The sequence below is a fragment of the Pseudomyrmex gracilis genome, unplaced genomic scaffold, assembly GCF_002006095.1.
Source record: "Pseudomyrmex gracilis isolate BER0280 unplaced genomic scaffold, ASM200609v1 scaffold_8, whole genome shotgun sequence".
Taxonomy (NCBI): Eukaryota; Metazoa; Arthropoda; class Insecta; order Hymenoptera; family Formicidae; genus Pseudomyrmex; species Pseudomyrmex gracilis.
In genome coordinates, this window is record NW_018020592.1 from 922,008 (window position 1) to 946,655 (window position 24,648).

A 24,648-nucleotide genomic window follows, 5' to 3' on the forward strand; every position below is an offset into this window, starting at 1 on the left:
TGTCATTACATCGAGCGGAAGAAAGAGCTCGCTGATTATTATTATTATTTGTTTTTTTTTTTTTTTTTTTTTAATCTTTTTATTTCTTTCCAAAGGACCAACATTCACGCCCACATCGATATCGCACCTAATTCCCGTTTGAGCTTCCGTATCGGGCCCGCCTGTTGCGCCCGATTCGCGAGTCACGAGCAATCGATCGCCGGCCGATCGAGATCAGTGCCGGACGTAAATCAACCACCAGCCGGGGATTTGCTCGAGCATGGCCAATAAACACGCCCGGTTAATGATTTATCGCGACGGTGTGTCTCGACGATGTATATATATGCGTGTGATCGTACGCGAATCGATACGATTCGCGGATCGTTCTCTCGCGATCTTTCTTTTTCTCTCTCTTCTTTACTCGCTTCCACGCAGTGAGAGAGAAAGAAAGAGAGGGGGGAGAGAGAGAGAAAGAGATAGAGGGGCTGCGTATCGAAACTCTATTAAACTTTGCCATTTACATGTAGCAAAATATCCGAACACCAATAAAATCAATCGACCAAGAAACACAACGTCCCATCAAGGTTGAATCCACTTAATTTTAATACAAAAAACATTCATAAAACACGATTTATTTTTTATACTCAATAAGTTTCTCAATTACAAAACTTTTACATCTCTGAGAATATTTCGAATCTCTCCTTTCAAAGATGCTTATTAAATAAAACTCAAGCACGACTTTTTTAATGGCGCTTTCTCGAACAGCGATGAATTAATAGACACTCATCTTTTCAAATACAAACGAGCGTTGTTTCGAACTTCAACGCACAAACAACCCCCCCGCCAATTTTTCCCACGCAAACGTACTTTAATAATAACTTGTACTAAACGAATCTTAATTATACGAGATATCCGAAGTCCGTTCGACAATGTGGGTACAGAAATGACTCACTTTACGCAAGGCAAGGGTTAAACACTTTAATTGTCCCTTCGAGTCGAGAGCAAATATATTAAGGATCCCAAACATCTCTTTCCCACTGATAAATTTGTCCAAATTCGTTCTCTGAAACTTTATCTTCGTCAGTATATGCTTTTGGTTTCTCTCTTTTTCCGGAAGGTAAATGTACACACACATTTCTCTCTTTAAAATATTTTCGCAACACTTTCAATTCTCCGATAATGTAGTGTTCAAACTATCAAACAGATATCTGCGGCGCGAACAGATCGTGCTTTCTTTCGTAACGCCTGAGTCATGCTCGGACAATTCGTAGATATATATATATATATATATATATATATATATATATATAATACCTAACATTCGCGTTCGCCACCTGGCTTTATCGCAAACGTCACAAACCGAGGGACTCGGATTTTTACGCACCTCGGGTGTATTTACGAGCAAGTTTTTCCGACAAAAATCCACGAGAGGGGAACAAGATTCCGGCTATTATATTGTGTTGCGAGAACGAAACTCCGACGACGACGACGAGACGACGACCACGACGCGAGCGATCGATCGATCGTCGGGGAGAGAGCGAAACCCCGACATCTCGCGAAGCGAAACACGTTCCCGTGTCGATTCTCCGTTTCCCAAGCGTTCTGTTTTGTTCCGGTACATACAACCTGACATCGGAAAATAACGAAATTAAAGGTCGCGCCGAAATTGACCTGAGAGCGCGCAACGTTCACAGTTATTTCTACTCGCGACTTATTGATTTTCCGAATTCTGTGCATCGCGCGAGTGCTCTCGCGTAAGTTCACAACATACACACAGACGTAAGAGAATTACAAATTTATATTAATCACTTCTTCTAATCTACTTCTCGCTACTGAAAAAGCGATCAGTTAAAAAAAAAAAATTAAAAAAAAAATTAAAACAGAACGGAATTAGGATTTTATTTTGCTTTCCACGTATAGTTCTGGTAATGCGGCGCAGGACGTACAATTAGTCGTTTTATTGATCGCGGTAATGATTATCCCGCAGTAGATATACGAGTCCGACGTAATTATTAATTAAGCGGTCGTAATGTCTGTCTGTAATGAAATACGGGATTTGAACGAGCGACGCATATACACACACACACACACACAATTAATAATCACAGTTAAATACACATATAGCTGAAATAAGATTTATTAATATTCTATGCGGATTTCCGCACGCAACCAGACATGTGAAGAAATGTATGCGAAATTAATATTCGTGCGGTGAATGAATGAATACAGACCGGCAATAACATCCCGTGCGGTCGGAACGGAGCATTCTGCGGAGCAACGAGCGCTTTTCGGAGCATTATGCCACCATTACGACTCATTAAATCCGACGGACTCGTTTAATCCGTGTTTATATCTACATAACTGAGTCTCCGCGCTCCCCTTAGTCTCTGCGCTCCCCGTGTCAACGCCTCGTGTCACAGGTTTCCCGAAGAGTTTAAAGCACCCCCTTCCCCCCGCATCTTCCGTTCCTCACAGCGACCCGACTTGCGTTCACGGCCGACGTTAAAAGAAGAAAAAAAAAACGGTAATTTAATTGGGGTTTAGAATTTTTTAAACGCGTTGAAAATTGGATTTTTTTTCTGATCGTTAAATGAGGTCGCAAAGATTGTTACGAGCGTGATGCAAACCGTCGGTCACGGCTGCGACGTTGATCGTTAGACGCGATGATCGTTCGGTAGATCGTTCGGTAGATCATCGACCACGCGAGTTCCTCACACGCGATCGCGAACAAGCCGAACGTGCACGCGGTCGCATGCATAAGTGAATAAATGATGTGTGATACACGTTGATGCGGTGGAAATATGGATCAGCGCAATCGCGATGATAATATTTAAACAATCCCTGATTAACAAATATCAGTCGAAAAATTGCACTAAAACCTCTCTCATCGATCAGAATTAATTCCGCGTATTGGCTTGGATTACGCGGGATTATTACTCATACTATCGCGCGTCGATCAAATTACGAATCGTTTACAGCTCGTTCGTTGTGTCAGACTGTTTCTCAATATAACGGGGTGCAGTTTCCAGAACTAATTTGCAGCTTACTAGGTCATTCAAGAGAGAGTCCGTTACCTTCGTTGAATGCACAGCGGCATGCGTCCCTTGAACTTAATCAGACAAACATAGTGCCGTCGAACAAATGGATGCGCTTTGTTTCATGAATTTTTATAAACGCGATTTGCATAAATGTATGCATAATTAAAACTAGAGCTTATCAATTTCTCTTCTATTCTATTCGGTGTGCGTATTTTTTTTAATTAAAAGAATCGTTTCTTTCCTATCGTGGGAAAACGCGGTTTCTTATTTAATAGTGTGACTTGTTATAAGAGCGAATGTGTTGCTTTTTATTACAAAACAAAGCGCTCGAGGCCGTGAACTGGATCGCCGAGCGCGCGATGAGAGAAGAAGCCGGATTAGCGCTTTCCCCCTCAATCACGTCTTTTCTAACGGTAAAACGATAGTAAAACGGACGCAGTGGTGAGGAGAAGCAAAATGCACGAAGCTACCTCGTAAATGCTATTGCACTTCGCGATTTGCTGATGCGGCGAAATATTAGATTCCACACGGAGGCCACGTCGATCGTAAATCTAAGACGGCGAGGAGTCGGGGGTCAGTCTCCCGCTTGATGAAATTTCCTCGATGATCCTTCCGTTCTTTCTCTCTCTTCTCTAATAATGATCTTAAAGATATTAGAAAGGAGAGAAAATCTCGTTAACCGCACAACGGTGAACGGCTACGTGATGCGGCTGCGACCGGTCTGCGGCACAGGCCGAGGCAGACGGAGAGTCGTCGACCGAATCGCACACTCGCGCACTTTTTGTCGCTCGACTTTTCTCAATTTTCCGCGCAAGTCGAAACTTTCCCGAAACTTGTCCGTTCACACACGCGCGCACGGTGTCTTCGAGAGCTTTCGATGAGCGAGAAGCGGAGCGGGGCGGTGAACAACACACGCCGGTGAGCGCGGCAAAACGCGTGTTTCTCTTCTCTCCCTCGCGATACTCTCGGCGCGTACAAAGGGTAAAACGAGTGAGCACCACGAAACCACGACACACCGACGATAACAATACGAACGACGACGAGACAACGACGCGACGCGACACGACGCGGCGACACGTTAGCGAGAGAATTCCTCGATCGGAAACGTAACTCTCGCGCGCGCTGGACCACCCTCGGTGCGCGCCCGCGGATTCTGCGACTCTCCGACTTCGTCCCTCGCTCGTTCACTCACTCTCGCTCGCCCCCGTGCGGCGTTATACCGCCGACGAACCACCCTGCCGGGCCGTATTCCCGCTGGCCCCATCTCCCCACCTCCCGCCAGAACGAGGGAGGTTCGCTGGGGTGGGATCAATATGAGGTTGGGCGAACACGGGAAATTCGCGCGCAGGTCCTTCTCCACCCTCGGCGCGATGGATACACTCCCTCCCTCCCCCGTTTGACCCGCGCGCGCCCATCGTCGTGTGTCCTACACCCGGCGTCTTTCCCCGCGCTGTTCGTCCCACCGTCTACACATCCGCGCCCAACCTCCCCGCGTCGCGCGCGTTTTTTTTTCTCGCTCACCCTCGTTGCGTTACCCCCTGGTGTTCGTGACCCGACTCGCGTCACAATCTCGCGTTTTCTCTGCTCAACCCGTCGCGCGCCGCGAGAGAAGTCGATGTCGACCTCGCTCGGTCGCCCCGTTTCCTTCGACGACCCTCACCTGATCGTCCACGCATCTTCGTCGACCTACTCGCGCGTTAGCCCCGACTCGTATGTACGGCCAACCACTCTCCTGTGGTGTTCGCGACCTCGCTTGTTGAGAATGAAAAGGGCTGAGAATATAAGCGAATCTCTGCCGTCGCGAGAGATTCTCGTGGGCTGCAACAACGTCTCTCGACGGTTCGGGAATGTAAAAAGACAATCATAAATATATTAAAACACTTGCAGTATTTATTTCCACTCTCTTCCATTATGAATGATTCTGTTTTTCCTTAGACTCTCGGTAAATTTGTCTTCTTGATCGAATTCTTTTTTTGAAAAAATTTTCTTTTTAGTATTGTATTTATTTATTGGCTTCTCGAGATAAAAAGATGTGCTTTCCTACGCGCGTGTGTAAATTCGAGGCGTTGAAAGCCGAGAAAAAGAGTCTTGAATATCTTTGCTCACTTTGCACAAATGAAACATTGAAGAAACTTTTTTTTCTTTTTTCTTTTTTTTTTTTAAATTTTCTTATACCTCGAGCGTGGGAAAACTATAAGATTCCGCGAGAAGATATAAAACTTCAGGAGTATTAAACGCTTGTCGCGTTTGTTCAAAGATTCCTGCGTGTATCTCTTCTCGCTCAACAAAGTTTGTCTTTACGAGCGAATCGAGAATCACGTTAAATGACCGCGTAATCGCAATTCGAGAGAGTCGTACTCCGGCGTGTTAAAAATGGTTGATGAACTATAAACGGTCGCGTGAGCATACGTTATCATGCGCGACTGTAGTGTAAAAGGGAGGAAAAGTTATAGATCGTAAAACTCGCGACACACACGCAGCCTCCGCAAGGTGCTGAGCCGCGCGCAGTCGTTCCGCTTTTAATCGACGACCGTCGCCGCGGTTCCGAGAAACGACGCGGCGGCTCTTATTCCGTTTCTCCATCAGCGGGAACAGGTTTCCCGCGATAAGGCAAACTTTTTCGCGGTACTCCCGTGGGAACGCCTTGGCAACAAACGCCTCTCGATTAGCCGCACGCTGTATCAACAAAATCGATAACACGCTTCGACGTAAGCTTCTCTCCGAGAAGAGTTTGCACAGGACTTTTGGATTTCCCGGTCGGGTTTTTCGACCGCGTTGAAAGGTTTATAAACACACTCAATAATTCTCACAAAGAATTAAAATTTGATATAGAATAATTCTAATTTTATACGCCGGTAACGAGCGCAGAAAACATACGAAAATAAAATATAAACGACCATCTATTTGAAACACACGCGTATGTCAGTCGGAGCGTTCATTAAAACTGCAAACAGAATCTTGTGAATTTTACTCGCGAATAAATCGTCTAAACTTCAATCATCCCATAAATTTTAATTATTAATACTTTGATCATTGTGATATTACACAATTATACAAATATTAATTATGTAACATTAAATATCAAAAGCTTTGTGAATTCCGTGTGCGTAAACGTTCGTCTCGCAGATACAAGTGTGTGTTACCATTTTGGTCGATTTATTCGAGCGACTCTAATTCGTCTCGTCGAATGTCGTCGTCGTCGTCGTCGTCCATCAAATCTCGCTCTTAACCGATCCTCAAGAGGGTTTCCACGACGATCGAGTGAATTCTTCCGCGATCTTCCGTGAGAACATCCGGCGATGTTTCGCGTCGCGGAAGCACGCTCGCCTCGGCGAAACGCCATCGGTGTCATCGATATTCGACTTTCGACTTGCGTTACGCTCGGTCGCGTTATACAAGAAGATCGATACGCGCGATATGTACGCCCACCTAGTGTGCAACCTCCGTTATTTCTTCCGCTCCCCAGCCGGAAGCAATCAATTAAAAGCGCTTTTATGCCAACCTCGAGCGTGACTCGGCGCAAAACAAACAAAACATTAAGTTTCAGATTCTCTCGATTATGCCAAATTGGAATCAGATTTCTCGTTCTCGAGAAACGTAATTCCGGAAACCTACACAAACTCACTTTGCTCTATTTGTTGAGAAAGCGCTAATTAACGCTGACGTACGAGAATTTCTGGGAAAGTCTCAAATATAGTATCTCGTTTTTTCAGAATAAAAGATGCATGCGGCGATATACGACGTTACGTGAAAGTTTTTACAGATTTATTAACATATTGCGTATTAACGTAAAAGCAAGAAAAAGTTAAAAGCTTTGCGGAAACTGTACCGATTTTTTATTAATACTATCATTGAAAAACGTTATTGACCGTTCTCTTACCCACACGATCAACAGCCTAGATCACCCACGCAATTCAACCTCGGTGAAATGTCAAGCGCTATTTTCTCTCTCTTCACTAATTTTTTCCTTTTTCCCAGATCTCCCTCCTTACATATTATATATATATATCTCTCAAATTTTATTTATTAAATGACAGGCAACCCACAGGAAAACGGTCGTTACATGAAAGGGGTTGATCCGCTCTCTACTGTGAATCGATTATCAGATTCATACACAGCGATCGCTGCCACATACCCACTCGCGATAGCAAAAGAATTACTAAACCTAAAAAAAAAAAAAAAAAAAAGACATTCTCTCGCACAGCTTCGAGACGGACAGACGACACGAAGCGAATGGCGTGGCGCGTCTCTGACGCACCGTAATTATATTGATGGCAACCATGTATCGGGCACACACCATGTCGCGGAGATACAAAGAACCGCTTCATCGTTGCATCGGCGTCGAATTACGCATCTCTTGCGGTATAAGATCGCACTTCCGCTTCTTGTCACGCAATTATTTCGAACTCGCGAGTTAGATACAAAGTACGTACGTACGCGCTCATTCGTGACGCGTGTCTAGGAATGTGTATACGGTTCAAGTACGATTCAAATTGCGTAATTCGAGAAGGAAACGTCACGATCGCGAAATCCACACAGGAGTAAAACTTTGTTTTTCTATTTTCCTTCGCAAAATATTCATGTAAGATAATTCGAATAAAATAATTTTCTGTGCAGTGTTTTTTAATTTATTTGAATCTTATAATATGTTGTTTAATTATCCCCCGAGACAATATTTAGAGCGATTGTAAAAAATATAAATTTCTCTTCTAGGGAAAATTTTGTTTTGTTTCGAAAAATTAAACGCACAAAGTTTTTACACTACGATACGAAAGATAATTACCCGACGCGTAAGAAACGTCCTCTTCGATATATAAACTTCCAACCGGAGTCTTATCAAACTGCCCGCGTATTAGTCCACATTATGTCTCGTTATACGGCCTACTCACAAAGTTCGTTCGAATTGAAGCACCCGTACTTAAAACGCAGTAAAAGCGGAAACTGGAACGCCAAGCGTTTCAAATGAGTTCCATGAAAATATTAAACCTTAAGCATCGGGAACTTCGCAACCACACGGAACGGCTCGGAAACACTGGAGCTACACAGTAATCCAAGTATATCAACGAGAGAAACACACACATTACGAGGAGCTCATTTGAATGAGTCAGATGTACTTCACATCGTTTACACGATAATTAAATTTGCTCAAAAAACAATGTTAACATTTACCGAAAATGTTACACGTTTTATTTTAATCTTTGTGTTGGAGTTGAATGAATTATTTTTGTTTTCTACAAATAAATTTGCAAACAAGTCTGAATTTATTTCTGCTGCAGTAATTAATGCTCGTAAATTATCACTTGTTATTATTACGTAGGTAAATATTCGAAGTATATATATATATATATAACGCCGCGGTAAATTATCTTATTTTTTTAAATATTTGTAAAAACACACATTTTTATAACTTTGCTATTTGTGTGTGTACACACAAATATTTTCTTTCTTATATAAATAAATTATTTTTACTATAAATATAATCATTGCGCGCGTTATTCGCGTATTTTAACGAATACAACTTTGATTCGTCGTCGCGTCGAGAGGCGCGAGAGAGCGTATGCCAAATGTTAATTTACCGGGCAGTCGGTTGCCAAGAGTCGTTTAGATGCGCGACGGAATCTGTATTACAGTTAAAGCGTCCGTGGTAGGGTATTTAGCATGGCAACGCACGATTTTGCGATGCGGCAGAGCCGAGAGATACGGTAGCCAATTCTACCGGGAATCTAAATCTCTCACCGACGCTGCCCACATCAACCCCGGCCTGAGAATCGCATTCCCGGACGGCGAATGGATAAACTGCCAGTGTGATTGAGTGTTACTCGGTCTCTCTCTCCGCTCACGTGCGCGGTTACATTTTCATGAGGTACAATAACGATGCAGCTCTCGCACAGTTGCGGATAAATATTTACCCGATGTCATTATTGTACGCGTTTGCGTAATTAGGCACGAGTGATTTGCGCGATAGAAGCCATTTTCAACCTTCTCTTCCATCGCGCATTTTAATAATTTATGCGCAATGAATTCGAAACCCTTGTCATTATACGCGAAATTGTCAAGGTCGTTTTTGTGAAAAAAAAAAAAGTCATAAAACACACAAGGGAACGTAATTGAAATTTGCTTAATATACGTTATTATCTTATTATGTTAACATGAGGTTTTTGCTGATGTTAAATTACAGAGATTTCTTATCTCTGTAACTTCATTATCGCGCGCTGGATAAAAATATCGGTGCTGTCATCTTCGACGCGCGTCTCAACTGCATTGCGATTGTTCGCAAAAGCATGTCGGTAAAGCAGTACTCGACGCGTCGATAACCGCAAATAAGCAGGGATCTACCGCATCCACAATCGCGAAAGACCCCGCGCGCGTTTCGCACGTTGTCGCGTAACATATTTTACCTTGTGCAAACATTTTGCAACACGCAATAAAGTAGAAATAATTGTTCCGAATTTCCACAATAAAATTGCGGAGAAACAGTTGAGCGAATTTAACGCACAGTAAAATTATTTTTGCAAAACAAAGAATTTGTTTAGAAAAATTGTTTAAAAACGTAAATTTTTATCACGTTAAACTTGAGTTTCCTGAGCAACTGTCTAAATTTTCACGAAACGAAATATATTAACAACACAAGCTACAACGTGCGCTCGTGACACTAGTGAGATTTGATATCAGAGACGGATGCGTTCAACGTTACGCGCGCGCTTTATCTTCCGCATCGCGCCGCTCTTGCGGTTTAATAACCGGAACTCGAAGCCTCGTTTGTCAGTTCATTAGTACGTTAACCGCGCTTGAAAAAGCTCGAACGCGAGACGCACGAGAAATTACGGCGTTTCGATCGAGCCGCGCTCGCTCACAATGCAACTTCTCGCCGCGCGAAGCGCAATAATCTTATTTGATCGCTCGAAGGGCGCGCTTGGCAAAAAGTATTGAGAAATATACTGTGTATATCGTCCGTACATACAGCGATTCTCAATCGAGCTGCGCCCGAGGGTGTCACGAACAGCTCTCGGAAGAGACTGCAACACTGCGAGACAAACACCCGGTTAAACGCGGATATCGCTTGTTACAGATAAAACTTTTCGCGCTTATCTCGCGCGAAGATCGCCCGCGCGCGCCCTTTCGTCGAAATTGAAATTTATCGTAGAGAGAAAAGATATTTTATATTCTCACATATACAGAAATGAGACATATATACATATATATATATACATATGTATATACATATATATATATTTATATATATAGTTATATATATATATATATATAGCATGTAATATATAATCTCACGATTGAATTTTAGACATCGCTGTTTAGCTACTTATAGAGCGTCGGTGCAAACCGGAATCCGCTTGTTTGTTCACGACGTTATCTCCCAGACGTAGAGTAATGCCATGTGCTCGAATCCGGTTTGTACTGAAGTGCATTCGACCACCATCTGTGTTGACAAAAAGAAATTTTGTTTCGGGGAAGAGTCTCGAGCGAAAGAAAGAGAAAGAGAGAGAGAAAAAAAGAGAGGAAGCTGTGTGCACCTTACCGCGTGCGCGCATCTCAACCGAGCGGATTCCGTCAGATATAAAGTTCCGCGCGGCTCATATTAAATCGTTCTAATCTATTGCCGCGTTGTGTGTATATCATTCAATCGTGACTTTGTGATAAACGATTTCGCCGACCCGGCCGGGCGTTCGTGGTCGCAGCGAGACGACGTAAAAGGCACCGTTACAATTAGTGCTCGCAACGAGCAATTTCAGATCAGCGCCCGCAGGACAGGAGAGGCCGGTGCTTATCTGCAAGCTCCGATCGGCAAGCGCGACTCTCCGCGCGCGCAAAGGCGAAGGCAGATAAATTTCGTTTAATGAAATATCATTAAATCGTGACCAGACCGTCGTTAGGTGCTATCTCCGGCAACTTTTTACGAACCACGGATTGAACGCGAAAAAGTCGCGGCTGAGGAAAAATATAAAATTTACCGCGATTTACCCGTCGTTCCGCGCGCGCGCGCGGGTGCGAATCTTCTTTTCGAAAAAAAGGCTTATTCAACGAGATGTGGCGCGCGCTCGCGGTTTTCTCGCGTGTTGTAAGTATACAATCTCGTTGCGTATGCAGAAAAACAGGCTGCTGCATGCGATTGCAAATTTGTTCGACTCGTTTCGAGGCGGTCTCTCACTTCGCGGCGGATAACCCATCTCTTTCTCGCGAGATGACACGACGATGCCGCCGCTTTGCATGAAAGTGAAATACTTTACAAAATATTGTGTCACAAATAGCAATCAGTTCCTGCGCGTTATAATATCGCTGAAATCGTTTTCACATAACGTTACACGTTAAATTTTAAAATCTTCTATCAAATTTCTCGTGTTACATATTTCAAATTAAATATTAAGAATTACAAAAAGTGTGTGTGTTAATAAATTTCGAATTTATCTCAACAATGTGTATAATTTTTCGGTTAATATGTTATCAGTCGATCGATGTGAGTAAAACTTTCGTAATGGAGAACAAGTTTCGGAGCGCGCGAAGCCCTGGGGGACAAAGGGAAATCCCCGGCAGAAGAAACGTCGCATGTCGCACGCGCGCGAGAGAAGGCACCACGACGGGCACAAATGGCCCATATTTCAATAATGATAAATTATCCCGGTTCGACGCACCGACAGACATGGCCGAGCTTGAAGATCTCACCGTGAGATATCACCGTCAGGGGTCTATCTCGTGGCTTCTATCTTATATAGACCGCCCTGTCTCTCTCCTCCCGAAGAGCCCTACACAAAACGACTCAAGATCGAGAATGTCTCTCACACAGCCACCTGAATACTTTTTCTTCGCGAAGCAAGATATTTCCCATTGTTATTCGGAGACGCGCGGTTCTTTCTACATAGGCACGCCTGTCGTAGAATCAAGCGCACGACTTTTTTTTTTTTTGTATCACATGTCGGACACGATAGCGTCGTTTATCCTTTTCAGCCAAGCGTAAAGAGTTCTTACCATATATACAACATGTAATATTAGATATATATACCTTGTAGAGATAATACAAGTATGACAATACAATCAAAAACTATAATCATGTGGAAAAACAGGTTTTTAGCGTATCGAGAATAATTCAAAAAATATCGACTTACTTCTCGCACTAAATTTACACTTTCTTTTGTGGCGAAACGTTGCTTTTTATCAACGCGCACTTTCTTGCAACATCATCTGCAATAATTTTCTCCCTATCGCACTATTCACGTCTGATCAGCAAGGACTCTTCCATTCCTATTCCGTACGTGCTTTTACCTACAAATGCGCGACACGTAAAAAAAAAAAAAAAACTCACGCCAAGATAACTCCTACACGGAGAGATATTATGTTGTGATATATACGCTCGGGTGTCAAAGTATTACTCACTCCAGACGAACGGCGAGTGTGTATGTATGTATGTATACATGTACGTACGCGCTCACGATCTCGCGCGAACGCAATGAATACGGGATGCGGGATCAATTCAAACAACGACGGATTAAGTGCACTCGAGATAGGGGGTCGTAAGAAGGAAAGGAAGGGATTCGACGCATCTGTCGTTGCGCGATCGAATTTATTCGAAGACGTTCGTCGAATTAAAAAATTTTCATTAAAAGGTGCTTTCTCTCTCTTTTGAAAATATCAAGAATCCTTTCTACTCCAACTAGTACAACACAGGCGCGCGCGCACGCTATTATTGTTTTTATTTTAATGTGTAGTGTCAGTGAACACAACCTCACCGCGATAACAGCTAGTATATACGTCTTACAAACCATATACTACACATTAGAAATGTCAGAAATAACGCATAAAGATCAAAATCAAATAGTGAGAGGGAAGAGTGGAAAAACAACACGTGACTAAAATCACGTCTTTAAAAATGTGATTGAAGGTAAAGGTCACGTGACAGGGAAAAGAGCAAAAAAGAGAATATTATATATATTATATATAATATTTTATATCTATATATAATACACATACATACACACACATATACACACATATATATATATATATATATACCGTAATCACGTGACCGAGGTCAGTGACCTCGCTCAGGCCGCGCGGTCGAGGTCAGTGCCCCGCCAAGGCCGCGCGGCCGAGGTCAATGCCCCGCCAAGGCCGCGCGGCCGAGGTCAGTGACCCCACCAAGGCCGCGCGGCGGAGGTCAGTGACATTACTGTAGTATGTATATAATACATATAATACAATATAAAGTATATAATAATATAAATATATAATAAATTATATGTATATAATATGTATTATTTAATGTTATATATAATATAAATTACAGTCACGTTATTTTCACGTGTTCGTTTTCTACTCTTTCCTGTCACGTGACTTTAGTTACGTTTTTAATTTTCTCTACATATACGACGAACTGTCTCAAAATCGCTTTTCATTATTTACTCTCTCGATCTTACCGATTCGATTCGACTCGATCAACCAACCAACCAATCGGCAACGCGGAAAAGAGGCAACAATAGATGCGATACATTCGGCTCCAAAACGCGCACTTCTCGGTCCAAATGGACTTTTTTTTATACAGGATGAGAGATAAAATTGAACACCGACTTCGAATTACAATTGATACTTTCGTGCGAAACGATTTAATTGTTCGAAAAAAAAAAACTTTACGCGCCGATTGTTCAAACGAGCAATTTGTTCTATTTTCGACGCGATTATTTTCCCTCTTGCACATCCGGGGAATGTGTTTCCAACATACGGCAGCCGCATACACGATGATGCGCTCTTTTCTCTTCTCGTCACTCGCAGTCGTCGTCGTTTTCTTTCGCGCATCATCGTGAGTCGTCTAACCGCATCAGTTCTACATCTCGCGCACGCATACGCGATACGTAATTTGCCGATCGACGAAACCGCGCGAGGAAAATCGCACAAATTGCCTGAATTTCCTTTATCTTTGTGATACATTTTGCGGAACCGACAGAATACTAGTTGCGATAGAATTTCTCTCTTTTGTTTTTATTTTCCCCTCGAGTCCTTTCTTCTCTCAGATTTTTCTATCCGCGACCGTTTCGAATGTTGCCTCATACATCTCGAAATATCGCTCGTCTCGTGCTTTGTTCTCTTTTTTTTTTTTTTTTACGAAACGTCGACGTGTCATTACGCCACAGTTTTGATGTAATTCTATGAAATCTTCACGGTCGCGTTCGAGCGCGGGTCGCTCATTTCACCGGACATGTAAAATAATATAAATTTAACGTCACATTCTCTTTTTCTCTCTCTCTCTCCGCGCACAAATCCACATCCACTATAGTAATTTTCTATCCGCAGACGGCGGTAATCTGCATGCCTTTTCAACGCCCGGCGAAGAAAATGCACATGTCTGAGCCGGATGCGTGGGTTACGCGTCCCTGACCTAGGACGTCTCGATTTTCTAGAGCTTAAAAGAGAACGACGATCGAGAAATGCAGCCAAGTCTCGCGTTTCTAAAGCGGAACTGCTCGATAATTCGCTGACGACTTGTCGATTTTATTTTTATTCCGCAAACTGGATTTGATTTTATTCCGGAGAGAAAAGAAACTAGAGAGAAAACACATTTACGTGGCAGCAAGAGCAATGTAATTCCGGAATCGATAGAGAGATCGTTGATCTTGCGCACACTCTAAACTCTACTCTGGCTATAAATCGAACCTTCGGCTAACAATTAACATCCCCGATATCCTTCCCGCGCTCATCGATATTCAGAACCCGTTGCGGGCGGGATACATCCGAGCGCAATGCACGGACAAAGTCGGAACATCACGTACACGCCGCGGAACACACAATCGCACGCGGATACACCGTATTTACATCCCGGATAAGACTATCGGTTGTCGGGGAAACGTGCCGGCGCGGCTCTACGAAAACGTACGATAAGAAGCGGAGGAAGGAAACAACGTACGAGAGGAGAGAAAAAAAAGAAGAGCTGGGTGCTGGCGAGTAGAGCAAAAAAGAACGTGGAAACGCGCAGAGATACACACGCGGCCGGTGTTTAAAATCGAACGGAAATCCAGCTCTGAAATCTCCGCGTAACTCCGCGTATCCACTAATAATAGAGCCAGATACCGAGGGATAGAAATACGACTTCCTCCCTTCGGCGTCCCGCGCGTACCCCGCGTCCCAAAAATAACGGACGAACGTTCGACACGCTCATCGGCGAAAAAGGGAAGCAAAAGCCGGGAAGAGAGAGCCGTGGCGCGCGTGGCGAGCGACTCGTAATCCAAATCGAACAGCGGACCGTCTCACACATCATGTAGAACACGTGTTCCTTCTATCCCTCGCGATAAGTTAACTGACCTATGAGTTTGTGTGTACATGTACCGCGCGATACCGTGGGGTCGCGACCCGGAAGTCGTGTGAACTCGTCCCCTCAAAACGCGTCACCGCGATTCCGAGACCGGGGGAAAGGAAGATCGGAGAGTCCGGACGAATCGAAATAACACATTTTAGTTTTTGCGGCGCGTATTTTTATATACGACGCGCGTCGATTCAAGAAAGATGCAAAAAAAAAAAAAAATTGCATCCCGTGTGTATATCTCTACTCCTCGTTATTTACACAACAACGTAACGTTGTAAAAATCACTTCCGATCTCTCGTGCGGTCGGAGCTCTGCAAATTACCAGCTCTGTTTGAAGTGCGCGATATTTAGCGTGCACTTTTTTTTATCTCTTCGCGACGCGAGCGCGTGTGCGGCTTCGCCGCGTATTTGCTCGGTTTCGATCGAGCAAACAGGGAAACAGGCAAGGTTCGAGCGAGCGCGCGCCGCGGGTCAAGGGGTCGATACCGGGTGCGGGTCTGCGGACGGTGTCGCGATCCGCAGTACGGCTGCATTCGTCGGATACTCACCGCTATTGATTATCGCGCACGCGTTCAAGTAGCGTCTGTGTAGTATAACGACGTGTCTGAGCACGGTGGTGCATATGTGACATCACGTGTGTTGAGGAAATGCACAGTTACATATAGATACAGACCGGTTTGCACTATCGAGCGCTTATTAAAGTTAGAGACGTAACAGAATTGCACCTCGTACGATTCTAATATCGTGCGGTAAATACGAGCGATGTAGCTCGCAGCGATACGCTTTTACCGTGGTATGATTTAATTTCGCATTCTATTCTCGACTCGTGACGTGTATTATAACGTTTGAAACGCACTCGCCGCCCGATCGTTCGCAATAACCGCACATGATTGTGTAAGATCGATCGCGATTGTGTATCGGAGATAAACACGCGCACCGTCTCTCTCCGCATTCGTTTTACTCCACCTGTTATATATCGCCACCGACGTAAATTAATTTTTATCCATCGATTACGCGATCGCAAGTATATTTCTTCCCGCGCGAGACGAGAGCTCGATCGAATGCTTCGATTCTTTTTTTTCGACTTTATCTTTTCAAGTTTTGCTTTGCTTGCCGAAAGTTAAATATCACATGCGATAAATAAAGATGATATTAAGAAAAAATGTCGACACACGTGCTGAGACGCCTGTCAGCGTTAAGACGAGGCTCGATAGCTCGAAGAAATTGCATACGTGATAAATGACACAATCCGCGACACATCCGGTGTAATAAATCGCACATGGTAATCGCGCGCGCGCGCGCGAAAGACCGTGTGAATTCTGCCTCTCGCGGGGCCATGAAAATTAATTTACGCAAGAGCGATTAATAGCGCTGCTTTACGAATCCGTCGCTCGATATTAACCTCCGCGCCGACCCGCCGGTCGCTCGTCTTGCTCCGACTGACGGCGATAATAGCGTCATGTTCCGCGACGAAAGCGGGAGTCGTCTCTCTATCGAATCGCACGCTACCGATCGGCGCAAACGACCGTAAAGCGGAATCCTAACGGAGGCGTTAGGATCGGTCGTTTCGGCGCGGCGGCGAATGGCGCGGAACGAGTTAAAGGAGAATTAATGGCGGAGAAACGTCGACCAGTAGAGACTCCCGGACAGTCGCGGATACAGCCGCCCGATCCTCCTCCTCTTCTCTCCGAGACGATTTTTCCGACGACCCACCGAGCGAGAATCTTTTCGCACAAGCGAGTCCGTATCCTCGGCGCAATCTCGTCGCGCCGTGGCGCACGCCGGGGTGAAAGTTACTCGCCGCGGAGAATAAACATCGCGAATAACGATTGCGATAAAACCCAACGAGCTGACCAACATCCCATTTGCGCGCGACCGGTCGTATCGCTTATTCGGTTTTCTTCGCATTAATATTGGTTCGTTTCCGTGTTCTGCCGACTTAAACCGAACTCATCCGCGTGAGAAATGATCAAAATGAGTTTCATAGCGATGATTGGTCAAACTTTTACCGCGACTTTTACACGACTTTATGATATCAAATATTTTAACGACTATGAACCAGGAATTAAAATTCTATTACGTAAACAATATTTATCGGATAGATTACGAAAATGTAATATTTAGCTTCGCGTATGAGAAAACTTGATCGTTATAATATCTTCTCGTTTAATGAGACAGATGCTTCGTCGGCGTTTAAAGTTGCAGATTTAATTTTTTTTTTAATCAAATAAAAACTAATCAAAATTGATGTTTTAAATCATTGCGTGGAAATCTCTAGGAATATACATGAGTACAAGTACGTATGTATGAAGTTGCTCAGGAATACATCCTGTGTGTGTACACGCGAATCATCCGGACAGGGGCGGCGACCCCGCACGGGCGCGATCCTTTGTCAAAGTCCCTTAATCATAGCCTCATTTCTCAAACGAAATCTCCCGCGGATCTCCGAGCGTGGAGTACGTGGCGTGACGAACGACTCAATTATTGTCCGATGCGCAACCCCTCGGGGGGACTTCACTTACCTCTTCCACGAGAGATCTCTGCATATTGGTCCAGCACAGTTTGCACGGACACACGTCCTTACTCGTCTCCTTCGGGTTCTCATTCCGTTCGCGGTCCCCGCGTGCGTTACTCGCGGCCTGCGGCGGTGGCGGCGGCACAGGCGGCGGCAGCGGACTCGTGGCGACTTCGAGGCTGTCCGAGCTCGAGTTGTGGCGTCGCGGCGGCGTGATGTTGCTGCCGACGTTCGTCTGCTGCTGGCAGATCGCCTGCCTGACCTCGCACGACCTGCCGTGCTCGTTGGCGCACTTGACAGCGTGCGACGGGGACATGTACAGGTTCAGCATGCACTTGTTGCTGCTACTCGGCTGCTGCGGCTGCGGTCGCAGGAAATCGTCCAGCAAATAAAAGCTCTGCGCGCGGCTCGATCGGGTGGTGGAGGAAGTCGTGCCGCGAGTCTCCACGGTGCTGTGTTCCGTGGCTCTGCAAAACTCCCGATTGCTTCTGCACTGATCGGAGTCGTCCAGATGATGTCGAGTACGTTGCGCAATATGTCTCTGATCGTCGAGTTCCCGGTCAATTGTCGACTCGGTGTCCTGGTACAATCGACGACTGACCTTCGACCTGCCGATAGCCTGGCCGAACTCGCCGTTCTCTCGATAAACATCTCTGCTGACTCGGGAGACTCGCGCCGAGTAGGATGTCGGTTGCTGATAGCGCGTCTTACAACTCGAGCCGCGCGATTCCTCGCGGAAGTGATCGCCCTCGATCATGGACACGCTCATGTTGTGCGAGAGAGAATTCTGGCTGGTGTGGGAGCTGCTCGCGCCGTTGCTTCCAGTAGGAGCCCTTAAAAGTGCACCGAGAGACCGCCACTTCCGATCCTGTTGGCTCGTCGACGTGGACGAGACCGAGGTTCTGTTCCACTTCCTCTCGTTCGACGGTGACGTAAGCAAGCTGTTGCCTACAGACCACTTCCGCTCGTTCGTGGGCGACGTCATCGAGGACGGCCACTTTCTCTCGTTCGATGGCGACGCCATCGACGTACTGGACCATTTCCGTTCCGAGGACGGAGCGCTGATGGAGGCGCTGGCATTGCTGGTAGCGTTTAGCTGGTCTTCTCGATGTCGGGTCGTCTTCCACCAGGACGACGTTGAGGTAAAGAGTACCAACGCCCCTCGTAAAGGATTCTGATTCTTGCTCGTACCTTTCGGCGAGAGGTCGCGATCTTTGACCTTCAACGAGCAGTCTCTATAGTTGGAGTCGCATTCGCGGTCGCTGAACGCGGCGGCATCGCGCTGCTCCCTCAGGGCGCTCTTCGCGGCCGCCACCTCCTCTTCATGGTACAAGGTCGCGTTCGTGCTGCGCAATCGCGGCCGGATCCTCACGAAGCCATAATCGTTGCCGTCCTGTACTATAGGATCAAGCGGCTCGCGGGAGTGCTGCTGATGATGCTGCAACAGGGCGCTATGCTTGGCCGTCGCCGCTGCCGCCGCCGCCGCCGCCGCCTGGCTGCTGGACGTATACTGATAGTGACCGTTGCTCAGCTGCAAACTCGGTTGTTGCAGCAGTGTCGAGGTCCTCGCGCGATGACCCTCGCCGGCGGTGCCGCGTTGCAAGCACGAGAAGCTCGCCGAGTGCCGCAAGCTCGAGGGCGTGTTGCCCGGCTGACTCACGCCCAACATGTCGCCACCTTTTATTTTCAGTCTTTGATCTCGAGCGAGAACAAATGTGTGTTTGTGCGTTCGTGTGCGTTTGTGTGTAACGTATGTTAAATGTATGACGAAGGCAGGGCTGACACGAGGGGGCAGGTAAAAGGCAGTTAGCGAGGAGAGCGAAAGCTAAGATCGACGAAGGAACGGTTCAGCGGACGGAGAGCGGAGCGATCTAGCTCGTCATTACTTCTGGCAGTGTTTTTATCAGTCTCCGACGTCCTGCGATAACATCCGGCGCGCGAGGAAGCGAAGAGGATTATCTCCCTGTACTTCTTCTGCTCCTAAGACCTGCTTCTCCCTCGGTCGATTCCTCTTCCGTGTATCGCGCGCATCATCATCTTGTCTTGATTTGAGACTCGTTCGGTTCACTCTCTGTTTGTCGAAAAGCCATCGGCTACATCCCCCGTCGCTATCTCGGACGTCTTTTCCTTTCTCTCTCTTTCTCTCTTTCTCTTTCCCTTTCTCTCTTTCTCTCTTTCTCTTTCTCTCTCTTTCTTTTTCTCTTTCTCGTTACTTACACGTCGTACGTTATCTGTAACAGAAAGTAGGAACAGGGTAGGGAGCGGCAACTCAAAAGAAAAATGGCTGCGATGAAACGAAGCGTCGATCGGTGGCGTGTTTGTGAAAAATCAAAGTGCTCGATGAGGCGAACTGGGGGTGGGCGATACTGCGGGGGGCAGGGAGAGAGGTAGATAGCAAATGGACGAAAAGATAAACAAGGGAGGGGAAGTTGTTTCGTCATAGTTTTCGCGTGATACGTGGGTGAGCGCGCGACGGGTGGTGAGACGATTTCCCGAGGTCGGTTTGTCGAAAGCGGAGTCGCGCGAAGCCGATTCGCCGATGAGATCGGTGAAGGATGAAGGTCGTTCTGCGGCCAGAGGCAAGGTATCGGGATGTCTATCGAGGTATTTTCTATGAAAGTTCGCCGTGTTTCTACGACAATGCACACGCAAGCGACGAGGTGGAACACGCGCGCGTGCGCTTGCTCTTGGGTTCTTTTCTCGGAAATATGAGTGGAACTCCGGGCAGAAATATCACGCTGGATGCGTTCCATGTGTGATTACAGTGAAGATAAATTTAACGTCGAGATGCGAAGTACCAGACTCGAATAAAATGTACTGGCGAAAACATTGTGCAGAGAGAAGCGGTTCTTAAAATAATAGGTATGTTTAAAAATGAGAAATAAAATCTAAGCGTTTTATAAAAATGCGCGCGCGCAAATGTTGTCGATGCGATTCCACTTGACATTTATTAACTGCCAGCAGACCATATTCGCGCTCGCATATTCGTTTTTATACCTCGCAAAAATATTTAACATGCGATCATAAAAACATCGTGTCACCTATATTCGTCATAAAAAAAATATATATATTCCGTGAAATTATAGATGCAAATGAGGACGAATAAAAGTACAGAATCAGAGCATGTTGTTCGAAAATGCAAATAACACTTCGTATCGCGCTTGAATATGTTGTTGCTCGATTATGTATTTCGCAAAATTTTACGCTGGGAAGTTACAACACACACGTTGGAACAAATATTATAACGGAAATTATTGCCGGTGAACCGTGTTTAATGGAAATGTAAAAGTGATTATTGAAACACGATTGTTCGAAGTTCTGATGCGATGAATGAAGCCAATGATGCGCCAGCGCATGCTTTCGTCAAACGCGAAATCGATGCAACCTATTAAAAAGAAGCTCAGGAACGGAGTTGGGAAAACAGGAGCCGAGAATTGCGGTATTTTCAATCTTGTTGCGGATAAAAAAGGGGAAGGAAAGAAAAATTCTCTCTTTCAACATTAACGATATTACGCATTTCTTTCTCAAAAGCTTTTGCGCGTTAATTGTTTCCTAATTAACGTAATTTGAATTGTTGACGTGATTAACATTCGTGAGGAATGCGTCTGATGATTTCCTAAAAGAAGGAAACTTCACAACTTGACAGTTTTAAAGCAACGTCGCTCTCTCAAAAGATCTGTCTGAAAGTGAAGAAAGAAGTGCAAACAGCGCAAAACTTTCGACGCTTGGTCGATGGCATCTTTTCGCAAAGTTACTGGGACAAACCGCCGAGAAGACGCCATCGTTCATTATCGTGAGGCTTACATAGGTCAATCTCGAGTGTTAATTAAGGCTTTGTCGCAAGACGAGCTGTGTCAGCAGCTTCGTGTCGATATATAGACGTCAAGTTGTCACACGAAGTATATTATTCAAGAAAAAACGAAATCTCGCGATTCTCGTGTGTAAATTTTTCAGAATATAGTAATTAAATCGATGTCGCACACCATCCGCGACACATCGCGTGCGCGCGCGCACACAGAACGCGATCGGAACAAAGCGATTCGTTCGATCTCCGCACGAAACGAGTGTTACATAGCGCGCTATGCGCAGGATATTTCTTTGACTTTACAGCGCGTGCGAGACCGCGTCTACTGCGCGTCTGTATGCATATACGTAGGTGCGCAAAACAGTGAAAGGATTTTCAAGGCGGGAAAGCTGAGTGACACCCACACATCGACAACGACGACTACGACGACGACGACGACGACGACGTGCGCGATGCGAAAAGGCAAGGCCGTTCGCGCGGATAAAAGTTCGCGCGCTCCTTGCGAAACCCCCTCGAGTCGCCGCCGAACGACTGTCGCAATAATGACAACGGTAATGGAACACATAACCGGGAATCGCGTCACGAAGAAAACCAGCACCGTCAATTACGTGTGTATTGCTATATCGAATCTTTGCCGATCGGTCGTTTTTCCGCGCGTCAGATTGAGTTACCCAAGCCGCGCGCTCTCTCTTTCTCTCTCTCTCTCCCTCGTTCCTTTCCACAGGATCCTTTCCTTTAACGTAACTCGTCCTTGAGTATTTCTCGGGCACCTCATTTGAGCGAATCGCATCGCGGGAATTTGTTTATAGACCGTGTGTGTAACATACAATTTATTTCAACGCTCGGCGCGTGTGCGCAATCGTCACGTAATAAACTTTCATCTTTATCCGCACGCGCAAACTTCGATAAATGCGTAAACACGATACGCAACACACGCCGTGTGCGTTCTTGGATATTCGAATGTGAATATTTAATTGCGCGACGCCCCGGTTAAGCGCACGCGCGCGCGTTTGAATCGGTATTTTACGACCGCATTCCGTGCCCGCGCGCGGGATGCAAAACGACGTCGTTCGCGCGCGCTCTCTCGTTGCGCGAGAACGTTCTCGCGAAAGCACCGCCCGGTCAATTAGCTCGACGATTTGACCGTGTCGCTTTTAAGCGGACGGGTATACGCACGCGTACATCATCCTAGAAAATCATCCGCGAGAGCCGCGTGGCATTTAGGGCATAAAGTCATCGCGCGCGGAAGATGAATCTAATTAGAATATAAAAGCAATGTGTTTTAATAATGAAGATACCGCACGCATATCGCATTATTACGTAAAAAAAAAAACGCGATCTTTTCTCACGTAAGTATGTAAAATGCAACAAAGTCGTTCGCGATGCAATACAACTTTTATGTAAAAGTTTTATGAAACTCGATTGTCCATGTTATCGCGGTGACACGCAAAACCTTTCGAATCGTCGCTAAAAAAATAACTTGATATTAATATTTCGTGGTCTTCCAGACCCACTCAAAATTGCGCATCGGCTCTAGTAAAAATTAGTTTTTTCTTAAACACTTATAATCGAAACTAATTACTAGAGATTTTTTCAATTTCTTTTTTTGTTTTTTTTTTTTTTGTTTTTTTTTTTTGGTTTTTTTTCTTATGACGCAAATCAAACTTTTTTTGCGGAAATATTAGATTTTAAGGTGTCGCATAGGTCTCACAGACCCACTCAGTCCAACACTAGTCGTCATTTTTGAAAGTCAGTCCGCGAAGAGTTAAAAATTCATCGAGGGGATCTGCGGTTAAAATCATAACTCGTTAATGGCGGTGGAAAAACAGACACTCTGCGTGCGTATCGATTGTTCGTTTGTCGTATACGCGAAACTCTCACCTCGCATTGTTCGCGTGCGCGCGCGCGACTCGAGACCGGACGACCGCTTCACGCCACGAGAGAACGCGCGCAGACACGTAATCCGCCACTGCGCATTTGCGCTCTGGATACCGCGAGTCAACCTGGTTAACGTAATTGGCTGGAATCTTCGGCCGTAACTAATTACGGGCCCGGCATATATAATAAGCGCGCTCGGGCGCGGCGCCGCGACTTGCCTAAGATTTCGTGTTGCGAAAGAAATTTGAAAGCTCTTCCTCGCGGCATTATCGTCCCCCGATTAATTTTGAAAGGCATCGCGGAGTTGCGCGATAGCGACAGGAAAAATTATATTCCCGAGCGCGCGATCTCTTACAACAAATCCGAGAAATCCGGGGGGTTTGCCCAATTCCACTTTCTCGAAGCAAATTGCGTTGTGTTAAAAAAATAAAAAATCAAGGAATATATATATATATATATATAATCCCATAATGCAGCTGAACAACAAAGAGTTATAAAATTCCGAGTTACGGTGAGATCATAGATAGACGCGGTAATTTATATCACACAAAGATCGATAGTTAACAATCAATTCGATATATCTTTAGAACGTTCTATCCTTGCAGCGGAGAAAGGATACCGAAGTTACCATAGCGACCAGTCACGACGTAACAACACGCTATTAAAATGTATATATGTATGTATGTTCACTTCGTTACTTTTTTTAGTACGCAATTAAGACGGGATTATTTGCCGGTGAGTCAGTAGCTTTTAGTCTGCACGAGGAAAGTTCTCTCGACCGCGCGCAATAACGCGTCCGGGATTCAATCCGCGCTTCCATTCGGAATCTCTTTCGAGATTAGCAACACAGGCTTTGACATCGTTCCGTACCCTCGTTCGCGTTCGGGATTTGCGCAGTCGGGGCGTAACGTGATTTTACTAGCCAGAAGAGATTTCCGTCGAATACACACACACACACATCAAGCTCCGCAAGATCAGCGCGTCTGCTTGCGGACGTGCTAAAACCGCGTTTGTCAATTCCACGCAGAAGTGTTATGACATGTCGGTTTCGCGCCCGAGCGAATTGTTTTTCTTCGTCGATGTGTCGATGTGTGCGCGACGACGCGTCTGACTTAACATTCCTCTTCGCTCT

The 24,648-nt window shown here is 45.5% G+C and overlaps 2 protein-coding genes across 2 annotated transcripts in view; both read right to left on the minus strand.

Moving 5' to 3' along the window:
• The window catches only part of LOC109861118, a 13,288-nt gene extending 9,213 nt beyond the window's left edge, over positions 1-4,075 (minus strand). Inside the window, exon 1 of the mRNA XM_020440639.1 lies at positions 3,488-4,075. The gene's annotated coding sequence lies outside the window, so the exon portion shown is untranslated. The remainder of the gene's footprint in view (positions 1-3,487) is intronic.
• The window catches only part of LOC109861104 (probable serine/threonine-protein kinase dyrk2), a 155,932-nt gene that overhangs the window by 84,153 nt on the left and 47,131 nt on the right, over positions 1-24,648 (minus strand). Inside the window, exon 2 of the mRNA XM_020440622.1 lies at positions 17,841-20,064. Coding sequence (XP_020296211.1) covers positions 17,841-19,502 — 1,662 coding nt within the window. The 5' untranslated portion in view covers positions 19,503-20,064. The remainder of the gene's footprint in view (positions 1-17,840; positions 20,065-24,648) is intronic.